The 12,039-nt window shown below is 36.4% G+C and overlaps 1 protein-coding gene and 1 non-coding gene across 16 annotated transcripts in view; one reads left to right on the plus strand and one right to left on the minus strand.

The window, feature by feature from the left end:
• The window catches only part of MLLT10 (MLLT10 histone lysine methyltransferase DOT1L cofactor), a 227,379-nt gene that overhangs the window by 73,719 nt on the left and 141,621 nt on the right, over positions 1-12,039 (minus strand). For 14 of the 15 annotated variants that reach the window (XM_021666314.2, XM_064368366.1, XM_064368364.1 and 11 more), the window contains one exon: positions 4,557-4,812. In XM_021666314.2, coding sequence (XP_021521989.1) covers positions 4,557-4,812 — 256 coding nt within the window. Of the gene's footprint in view, positions 1-4,556; positions 4,813-6,213; positions 6,331-12,039 lie in introns of those variants that run through there. The other variant, XM_012450114.3, reaches the window with a different exon arrangement.
• LOC135271417 (U6 spliceosomal RNA) lies at positions 11,442-11,547 on the plus strand. The gene has a single exon (XR_010339562.1). It is a non-coding gene; the product is annotated as a U6 spliceosomal RNA (small nuclear RNA).

Consider the following 12,039-nt stretch of genomic DNA (forward strand, 5'->3'; position numbering starts at 1 on the left):
GAAGAACCTAGTACCCCATAACGCCATTCTAAGATATAAGAAATTTAGGCCAGGCATGGTGGCTCACACCTGTAATCCCAGCACTTTGGGAGGCTAAATTGGGTGGATCAAGAGGTCAGGAGTTTGAGATCAGCCTGACCAACATGGTAAAATCTCGTTTCTACTAAAAATACAAAAACTAGCCATGCATGGTGGCACACGCCTGTAATCCCAGCTACTCAGGAGGCTGCGGGCAGAAGAATTGCTTGAACCCAGGAGCCAGAGGTTGCAGTGAGCTGAGATCCCACCACTGCACTCCAGCCTGGGCAACAAAGCTAGGCTCTGTCTTTAAAAAAAAAAAGAACCTTAAGATTCTTAGTTGCCTGGCAGAAAACTACAATGGCCTGGGATAAAACAGGTTTGCACTACCATCCCATTCTATCAAACCCTCCTTATGTCTGCCCAATGAAGGAAAAAGTGTTTAGAATCAGTTGTGACTACACATCTCATAAAACCAAACTACATCATATTTTAATTTTTTTGGAAACAAAATCCAAAGTGTTTTACTGGAGTGGAAAGGAAATTTCAGGCTAAGTGTTAAATTTCATTGCACAGCACATTCACAAGTAATCACACATAAGCCCACCTAAATATTTGCAGAGACTTATATCCTTGCATACAAGAAAAAAAATTTTAACTCAAGTCCCAAGGTTTTGATTTTTAAAATTTTAATCCTTTCTGAAACAGCTTATTTAAAAAGAACATTTAGTAGTTCTAAAACTCTTTTAAGACTACATCTGTTTTATTAATTTACAAAATTATTTATACCTGTGTGGGAATTTTAAGACTATGTCTATACAAAAAAAAATACGTATTAAGAAGCACGTACATTTCATCAATCATTTAAAGATAACTACAATTTACCATGTAATTAGCAACTATATAGAAGTTCTTTATGATTCATTCTGATTTGTTAGCTTCTGTCTCTGTTCCACACAGTTTTGTTTTTATAGCTGGTATTAAAAGCTCACTACAGTGTAGCAGATGCACAAAAATATTTAGTGTATGCAATACTGTTTTTTTTTTTTGAGACCAAGTCTTACACTGTTGCCCAAGCTTGAGGGCAGTGGCACAATCTTGGCTCACTATAACCTCCACCTTCTGGGTTCAAGCAGTTCTGCTTCCTCAACCTCCTGAGCAGCTGAAATTACAGGTACGCACCACCATGTCTGGCTAATTTTGGTGGTTTTACTAGACATGGGTTTTCACTACATTTGCCAGGCTGGTCTCAAACTCCTGACCTCAGGTGATCTGCCCTCCTCAGTCTCCCAAAATGCTGGGATTACAGGCGTGAGCCACTGCACCCAGCCTAGTATATGCAATACTTTAAAAGTATATTTTTTTGCCCAGGCACAGTGGCTCATACCTGTAATCCCAGGACTTTAGAAGCCGAGGTGGGCGATTACCTGAGGTCAGGAGTTTGAGTCCAGCCTGGTTAACGTGATGAAAACCCGTCTCTACTAAACCCACAAAAATTAGTTGGGTGTGGGCCAGGCGCGGTGTCTCACGCCTATAATCCCAGCACTTTGGGAGGCCAAAGCAGGTGGATCACGAGGTCAGAAGATGGAGATCATCTTGGCCAACATGGTGAAACCCTGTCTCTACTAAAAGTATAAAAAATTAGCTGGGTGTGGTGAGGCACACCTGTAGTCCCAGCTGCTCGGGAGGCTGAGACAGGAGAATTGCTTGAACTCAAGAGGCAGAGATTGCACCACTGCACTACAGACTGGGCGACAGTGCAAGACTGTGTCTCAAAAAAAAAAAAAAAAAATTAGTTGGGTGTGGTGGTGCATGCCTGCAATCCCAGCTACTCAGGAGGCTGAGGCAGGAGAACTGCTTGAACCCAGGTGGTGGAGGTTGCAGTGAGCTGAGATTGTGTCACTGCACTCCAGCCTGAGCAAGAGAGCAAGATTCTGTCTCAAAGAAAAAAATATTTATTTTCTAAAATTAACATCATACCTGCTATGAAAAAAATTACAACAAATTGTCTTATGTACCCTATCTTTAAATTTCAACTTTTAAGACTTCTATAGAGTATTACCTTAGATATGAAAACATAACACATACTACTCTACCATGTGTCAGCAGAGAGCTGAAAAAGATTCTTCGGTGTTGTAAAGTTCAAGAAAATGGAAAATTTCTTTTCTAAATGGAGTAGTATTTCGCAGACAAATTAAAAACTTCAAAATGCAATTCTAATAGAAAATAAGGTCTTAATTATAGAAGCATTAAATAAATACTGTTAATATCACATTCAAAATATGAATCAAAGTTATAGTAAAGGTTAAGGTTTTGCTATTTATTTTTTAAATATGTAAGAACAACAACCTTTACTAAAATACTATATATTATTTGGCATTTTACTTCTAATTCGCTAATCTTGTTATATAAAGTGCACACACACACACACACAAATCTGGGACTTGAAAAATCTTCAAGCTCAAAATGCTATTATTAAGTTAGCAGATTTAGCAATCTCCTACATATTCAAATTATATCCTGATAAATTCTATTAATATTCTTAGCAGAAGCTTCAAAGTGGGGAAAGAAAAGGATAATTTTCTTTTTTCATTTACTCCTAAGGGTTTAAGGGGGAGCGGGAGGAGGGCATTTATTGTATATCTTATCAATATATTTTCCTCCAAGAGTTTTAACATTTCTATTTCTCAAAATATTTATGTTCACGTTAAAAATTACAAAGTAGTTCACTCAGTGTGGTGGCTCTCACCTGTAATCCCAGAATTTTGGCAGGCCAAGGTAGGAGGATCACTTGAGCCCAGGAGTTCAAGATCAGCCTAGGCAACAAAGCAAGAACCCATCTCTACAAAAATTTAAAAATGAGCTGAGCATAGTGATGCATGTTTGTGGTCCGGCTACTTAGGAGATAAAGGTGGAGGCAAAAGCTACTTGAGGGTCTGAAGCGGGAGGAAGAATGCTTGAGCACAGGAGGTCAACCTTGCAGTGAGCCATGATCACAGGACTGCCCTGCAGCCTGGGCAACAGAGCAAGACTCTGTCTCAAAACACACACACATACACACACACACACACACACACACACACACACAAGCTGAAAACCAAGAAATGGGTTAGTCTATCAACCTGTTAAACTTCAAACTTATAATACATTCATTATTAATCAACTATTATTTACTGAGACCTATATAAATTCCCTAAAAATTGTCCAGTATTTGTTTATCTACTAAAAAATGTAAACCTTAATTGTATTTATTTATTTAGGGTGTTTTTTGTTTGTTTGTTTTGAGGCAGGCTCTTGTTCCATTGCCTAGGCTGGAGTGCAGTGACACAATCATGGCTCACTGCAGCTTCAACCTCCCTGGGTCAAGCAATCCTACCACTTGACCCCCCTGAGGAGCAGGGGCCACAGGTGCACACCATCACGCCTGGCTAATTTTGTTTGCCTGCTGAAAGAGACAAGGTCTCACTCGATCACCCAGGCTGGAGTGCAGTAGCACAATCTCAGCTCACTGTAGTCTCAACCTCCTGGGCTCAAGCAATCCTCCTACTTGGGCCTCTCAAGTAGCTGGGACGACAAGCGTGTGCCACCACACCTGGCTAATTTTGTATATTTTATAGAAACAAGATTTTGCCATGTTGCCCAGGCTGGTCTCCAACTCCTAAGCACAGATGATCCACCTGCCTGGGCTTCATAAAATACTGTGATTATAAGCATGTGCCGCTGTGCCCAGTCCACACCCAGCTAATTTTTAAATTTTTTGCAGAGATGGAGTCTCACCATGTTGCCCAAGCTGGACACAAAGTTCTGCCCGCCTCAGCATTACAAACTGCTAGGATTACACATGTAAGCCACCATGCCCGGTCAACCTTAATTGTTTTTAATGTTTAAAAAACATAAACAAAAAACATTTATAGGAAAGACAACTGACACAGTGGCTCATGCCTGTATTCCTAGCACTTTGGGAGGCCAAAGCAGGTAGATCACCTAGGGTCAGGAGTTCGAGACCAGCCTGACCAACATGGTGAAATCCCGTCTCTACTAAAAATACAAAAATTGGCCGGGCATGGTGGCATGCTTCTGTAATCCCAGCTACTCAGGAGGTTGAGGCACAAGAATCACTTGAACCCGAGAGGCAGAGGTTGCAGTGAGCCAAGATTGCACCACTGCACTCCAGCCTGGGCAACAGAGTGAGACTCCGACTAAAAAAAAAAAAAAAAAGAATGACTGTCCTATAGAACTGAAAGCAAGGCTCCAGCTTTTATTATTTTTCTCCCCAATTTTATGCATTATTCTAAGTCTAGTTAAACATTATAATTACAATTCAACTCTGGAAACACATAGCATATTATAAAAGGAAAGCAAAAGTCCCAGAAAAATTTAAGAGGAAATACTATCTTTGAAGTAATCTTACTCTAGCAAACTAATCATATAATAATCTAGAACATCCATTAGTTATAAGTTAAAAAAATTATTTTACAAAGCAAAACTACTATTAACCATCATAAGGACAAGTATTTTAGCTAAAACATCACTAATACCTTGTGGAAAAGGGCTAGCTGCTGACACAGTTGTTCCTGGATTTCTTCCACCACCAGGCTTTCTTCCCCTTTGACCTGAACTGTGAGCTGAAGATTTCTTCCCTTTGCCCTCTGACCCTCTAGTCTCTGAAACATCTTTTCCACTAGAGGTGTGTGCAGAGACTTCCTGGAAATTTGCATTTGTAAATCGTGCTGTAGTATCTTCCAAGCGCTTCAATGATCCAGATATTGAGTTGTTGCTAGTGCTTGTATAAGTCTAACATTTTGATTCAAAAAAGGAAGGAAAAAGAGTTGATTACATTTTAGCTACAGAAAACAATAGCTGACACATTAATAAAAATAAATAAGAACTTGCAGAATAAACATAAAGATTCTGTTGTAAAAATAAGTCAGTCCGCCTAAGAAAATCATGCAAAACAATTTAAGTCTACTATAATTACTTTAAAAAAAAAAGACAAGTATAGATAATTTTTAAAGATAGCTGTTTCTGGATCAAATTGGAACAACTAGTAAAAGTATGTATTACTCATATTTATTAAATGACACACAGCAATACTGAAGATATTCATTTGCCAAGCAACATCATTTTTTTTTAACAATGTCTACGCTTCCTAGACATGAAATTAAAACAGCGTTAGTGTTCAATATAGGAAGATGACGATAAGGGAACTAAGGTGCTACAAATCCATTAGAGGAACACCATATCCATGAGTTTATAAGGCTAGCGGAGGACAGAGCAAGAATTTCTAAAGAATTCAAGTGAAGGCTCCTTTTCATAAAAATAGAAAGATTAAAGCCTTTGAAACAGAAATCATTTTTGCAATTGTTATGTTGAGGAAAAAGTTATATATCGCAAAGGTAAGATTTTATAACTACCCCTAAAAGTGGTTCTCCATCATTCCCTTGATCTGCATATGTTAAGAAAAAAAGATGAAGATTTGTATAAATAGTTTCCAGTTTTAGCAATCACTTTTAATACAAGGTATACCCAAATAATGGCGAATAAAATGACTATATGAAAGCATATTATACCAGATGCACATTAATCACCATGTTTTGAAATCAAAAGTTTATAAAGTACACAAGGGCAAAGGTTCTGATGTCGCCATTAAGTTCACTAAAGCATCTGAGGCATGTACAGCATAAAGTTCAGTAAGTGCTTGCAACATAATCGGCACTAAATTTTTGTTGGATAAGTGAATACTTTTTTATTGTATCTATCTAAAATATCTGCTATAAAAATAAATCTGAAAATATGCAAACGTGAATTTTCCCACACACAGTTGCCACTGATTACAAACAACCAGATAAATATGAAAAACAAGAATATGATAATAAAATCAAGTTTCAAAATGGCTGGCATTTTTAGCAAAATCAGTTTCAAAAAGAGGAATCAGAGAAGAAAGTGCTTGGAAAACCTAATCTTTCTTGCTGCTTTTCTGTCGCCCTGTTGCCATCCCCAACCCCCGTGACCTCAGTGCCAATAACAAATATTCATCATCAAATAGAAGAAATATTCCATAAAAACAAAATAATCACTATTCTAACAAACTACAATCCACAAACAAGAACAAAAGTTTCAAAGGAAGTTTAAAAGAAAAAAAAATCCCATTTTACAAACCAATCACATTTAAGCTGATGAAATTTCATGGCTTACTTTAGAAACATGAACCTTTTCCATGCTGGGCAGGTCAATTTGGAAACTACCCCACCTCATTTTTCAAATACTTTTTTCCAATTACTTGAGTTGATCCTGAGGTTCTCCATTCCTCTCACATGTGATCCTTGCATGACCTAGTGAAGTTTAAAAGTCATCTAAGAAACACAGTGGTGTTCTTTACTCACGTATTTTTGTTCATGTATCAAATAAAGAATGGAGAGAAAACTGGGTGGAGTACTACAAATGGAAATACACTGTTCACTTCTGCATGACAATCCACATTAGAGACGGTCATTTTTCCCACTTATTTAACAGAACATCTTTGCTCACACCCTCAAGTATAAATTTGTCCATAAAAACAATGAAAACATGACATTTGGAAGAAACAGTATTACAAAGAAAGCAATTAATAAAAAAATCAAATTCAGTGACAAAAAATCATACTGAAACCATAAATGAACATTTTTTAAATGTCCACACCTATAATTCAGAACATAATCAGACTTAATATAAAAAAGAATAAATTTTAGCTTTAAATGTTAACTTTTTTTTCAATGGCTCAATTTGAAATGGGATGATAAAATGTTAACAATTTTTAAAGTATACATAATGACACTAAGGCAATGCAGGGTTCATTCAAAGAGGAACCTCTATTTTAATTACATGTTTAAAAGTGATTTTAAAAGTACTTGTTCCATAATGTGCTGTTGGGACAATATGGCACTAGGGAATTCCATTACAAACATAACAATGATTAACTCAAAATCGAGGAAGAGAAAGGTAAAAGATTTTTACCTTTCTCAGAGGAGGGTGGGAGATGGCTGAAAAACACATAATGAATAAGCCCAAAACTAAATTCACAAAATCTTGTTTCCCCACTTTCGGATTCTACATCTCTCTCATAGTATGAACATCTCCCTGCTCTGAGTGTAGTTTTTGTACTTAAAAAATACTTATTTTTGATGCAAATTGGACCACAAAATGCACGCTACTTCATTTGGTACTCTACTGAAAAATATATGGTCTTTTTTTTTTGGTTCTTTTCTACTGAAGATAAATCTGGATATTTGGCTGTATTAACAGTCTCTGAAGTGCTGCATAAATACTTTGTTCTACATTGTGATTTATAGGCCACTTAATCTTTTAAAAGGGTAATTCAGAATACATGCCATTTTTATTTCATGGCCAACTATTAGTCCTAAGATAAGCTGCAACACCAATATACCTACTCAATAACATTAAGTTGGAACAAAAAATATTTACTTCAAACAAAAATTTAAAACTAGATCCAAAATTAAATAATGACTCTATAACAAGTAACCAAAGAAAAAGCAGCTATGATTATTTACAAAAGGTATGGTTATTTCAGATTAGTCTATCAGGCTCTGTCATCTACATAGGTAACCAGGAGGTAGAAGGAAGAAAACAGCCAAGAGCTATCTATGCCTTCAACCATGAGAAAACATAATGTGTTAGTCAAAATTTCAAAATAAAATTACGTACTATTCAAGTGTCTCATAAAAACCACAAATTTTTTACCAAGCCAACCTTGAGAATACAGCATGTAAACTACCCAACAAAAATCACCTAAAGAATGAACACATTAAAAAAAAAAAAAAAACAGTGAGCTGTAGAATGACTTTAGCCTAATTTAGATGCTACTAGAATACTGAAAAAGAAAGGGAGGATCAAACCAAACAAACAAAAAATCCCCACAAAACTGAAGAAAAAATAGTAGGAAAAATTATTAAATTAATGAAAAAAAACCGTCACAGTTTAAAAACCTCAAGGAACCCCAAGAAAAAGAAATACGAAGAAACGTAAATGAACTCAGTTCAGTATCAAGTTGCTTATCACTAAAAACCAGGTGTGGTGGCACACGCCTGTAATCCCAGCTACTCAGGAGGCTGAGGTAGGAGAATCGCTTGAACCCAAGTGGTGGAGTTTCCTGTAAGCTGAGATCGAGCCACTGCACTCCAGCCTCAAAGATGGAGTGAGACTTTGTCTCAAAAATATATATATATAATAAAATACAACCACACAGAGAATCATATTATATGTAAATTCTCTAAACACTACAGTTAATAAGGAAAGATTGCAACAATGAATTAATAAACTCAAGACCTGACTATATGCTGCCTTAAAGAAATCTATTTTAAGTTAGATTAATTTCAGTCCGGGCATGGTGGCTCATACCTGTAATCCCAGCACTCTGGGAGGCTGAGACAGATGGATCACTTGAGGCTAGGAGTTCAAGATAAAATAGTTTATCAAGAAAAACCTAAACTATTTTAATCGATAAATTGCTGGCGACACATTGTGGACAAGCCTGAGAGGTGAAACCCCATCTCTACTAAAAAGACAAAACTTAGCCAGGCGTACACCTTAGATGGCGCACACCTGTAATCCCAGCTACTTGGGAGTCTTAGGCAGGAGAATCACTTGAACCCGGGAGGGTAGAGGTTGCTGTGAGCTGAGATCATGCCACTGCACTCCATCGTGGGTGACAGAGCGAGACTCTATCTCAAAAAAAAAAAAAAAAAGAAACCTATTTTAAATATAAAGGCACAAAGAAAGTATAAGCATGGGAAAAGAAACATTAAGCTAAAGCTAATCAAAAGAAAGCTAAAGTCACTATATTAATATCAGCCAGATTTCACAACAAAGAATATTAACAAAATACAGTGGCTTACTCATCAAGAAGACACAAAAATCCTAATTGTTTCTGTACCTAATACCCACCACTCACAATAACTGACAGAACAAATAGACAAAAAATGAGTAAGGATATAGACAACTTAAACAATATAAATAAACTTGACCTAATGGACATTTACTGAAAAACTCCACACAACTGCAAATCAATACATATTCATTCTTTTAAAAAACACATAGAATATTTAACAAGATAATCTATGTTTTGCATCAAAAAAGTATCAATAAACTTAAAAAAAGATACAATGCAAAAATATTAAATTAAAAATCAGTAACAAAAAAATGTGAATATCCAAAAATTCCAAACTATGTAATGCATTTTTAAGTAACTCATAGGTCAAAGAAGAAATGAAAAGGAAAACCACAAAGTATTTTTAAAACTAAATAAAAATGAAAACATATCAAAATTCATAAAGCAGTACTTGAGAGGGAAGTTATATCATTAAATGCCTATATTAGGAAATCTGGTTTCTCGTTGGGCATATAAGGAGCAGAGAGAAGTCTCTGCTCTGCCCTAAAACAAATACAAAGCTCAACAAACTGCAAATCACCAACTCATGTATCAGTGAATTTAGAGGTCAAAGGGTAAAATGCTAAACAAAAAATTGGGGCTCACGCCTGTAATCCCAGCACTTTGGGAGGTTGAGGCGGGTGGACCATCTGAGGTCAGGAGTTCGAGACCAGCCTCACTAACATGATGAAACCCTGTCTCTACTAAAAATACAAAAATAGCTGGGTGTGGTGGCACTTGCCTGTAATCCCAGCTACTTGGGAGGCTGAGGCAGGAGATCGCTTGAACCTGGGAGGCAGAGGTTGCAGTGAGCCAAGATCACACCATTGCACTCCAGCCTGGGCAAGGAGAGTGAAACTCCATCTCAACAACAACAAAAAACTGGAAAGACAAATTGGTGCACAGAGAGACTTACAACTTACCTAAGCAAATCCAGGAGCTGAAACCTCTGCAGTAGCAGGGAAAGAAAACCTAAACTGTTTTCACTGATAGACTGCTGGAGGCACAGTGAGGACAAGCCTAAAAGAGAAAACCTCCAGGGAGACCCAGTCTTGGAGACCCTCATACTTTTGTGAATTTTACCTCTAGGACATCCATCAGGCCCTCAGAGTGAATAATGGAGAAAGAGTCCTCCAGAGATCTCTCCAATAAAGGGGGAAAAGGTACCATTTTGAAATAATCAGAGCTTTCCTTTTCCTAACAAGGCCTGCTTTCAGAAGAAACTAACCAGGTTCTAACCTGTAGGGGTTTTTGTCAGAGCCTAACCGACCCAGGGAAGAGAAATATGCAATCTCGGGCCACTCTAACCATTCTGTCCCATCTGCAGGAGAAGAAAATAACTAAGAAGGCCCTATGCAGTTCACATTCCAGGTGTACAGGTTCACCTAAAGACCTAATTATAGAAGTATAGGATGCCTCCTGTTCCCCACAATTCACTAGTACATTACTAAAGGCCTATTTATATTGTAGTTCCTTTTGCCAAGACATAATGTTAAAAACAACAAAAAAGGCAAAAAAGGCGGTTTAAACAAAGTGAAAAATCATCAGAAACTAAAACTCAGACATGGCAGGAATGTTGGAATTATGAGAGCAAGAATTTTTAAAATCTATGATCAATATGATAAGGGATTTAATGGAAAAGGCAGACAACATATAAGAACATATACATAATGAAAGCAAATCAGAAATGCCAGAGAGATCAAAAACAAACAGAAATGAAGAATGTCTTTGATGGAATCATTAGTAGACTGGGACACTGCTTAAGAAAAAATCTCTAAGCTTGAGGATATGACAATAGAAACCTTCAAAATTGACAAGGAAAGAGAAAAAACACTGGAAAACAAAAGCAAACAAAATATCCATGAATGCTGGGCCATATATTAAAGGCATAACATGGTTAAAATGGGAATACAATGAGGAGAAGAAAGAAGCAGAAGCAATATTTGAAATAACGTCCAAAAATTTCCCCTCGAATAAATGGCAGTAACCAAACCAGCTATCAAAGAAACAGAGAACGCCAAGCAAGATAAATGTGAAAAAGAAGGGGGAAAGAGGAGTACACCTCTATGCTCAAAGATTAAAATCCATGAAGGAAGCCAGAGGAAAACACCTTATTCACACAGGCACAAGTATAAGAATTATATCTGAATTCACCTCAGAAAACATGCGATCAAAGAGAGAGTAAAATGAAACACTTAAAGTGTAACGAACGGGTAAAAAAAAGAAAAAAAGACAAGGAAATGCAATCATATAAAATGCTCAATTAAAACCACAAAAGCTGTGAATGACAAAAACAGTAACAAAAATTAAAAAACGAAAAACAGTAATAAATATGGTAGATATAAACCCAATTATATCAATAAACACCTTAAATGGCAATGGTCTAAATACCCCAATTAAAAAATAAAGATTGTCACAGATCAAAAACCAAGCAGCAACTATATGTTGTTTATAAGAAACCTACTGTAATTATAAAGACATGTAGAGTTTAAAGGAAATAGTGCTCACTTTGGCAGCACATATACAAAAATTAGAATGAAACAGAGAAGATTAGCATGGCCCTGTGCAAGGGTGACATGCAAATTCGTGAAGTGTTCCATATAAAAACAAATGAATAAATAAAAATAAAGGAAACAGATGGAGAAAGATATACCATACTAACACTAATTTTTAAAAAGCAGAAATACTATATTAATTATGAACAGAACAGACTCGGAGCAAAGAAATTTACTAGAACTAAAGAGAGTAATTACATAAGATAAAAGTGTTAATACTTCAAAAAGACATAACAATCCTTAATTATGTGACTAACAAAAGAGGTCAAAATATATGAAGCAAAAACTGACAGAAATTAATAGATACTGCAGCCAAAAAATTAACAGATACATCAGGGAAAAGATAATCAGTTAAGGACACAGTTGAGCTGAACAGTGCTATCAATCAACTGTATATAACTGACCTCAGTAGACTACTTTGTCCAACAACAGCAGATGACACATTCTTCTATTCTCAAGCTTACGTGGAACATTAACCAGGATGGACCACATTCTAGACCATAAAATACACCTTAACAAATTTTAAAGAATAGAAATCATATA

The sequence above is a fragment of the Aotus nancymaae genome, unplaced genomic scaffold, assembly GCF_030222135.1.
Source record: "Aotus nancymaae isolate 86718 unplaced genomic scaffold, 86718_ANA_hifiasm-v0.15.2.pri h1tg000077l, whole genome shotgun sequence".
In the NCBI taxonomy this organism is placed as follows: domain Eukaryota; kingdom Metazoa; phylum Chordata; class Mammalia; order Primates; family Aotidae; genus Aotus; species Aotus nancymaae.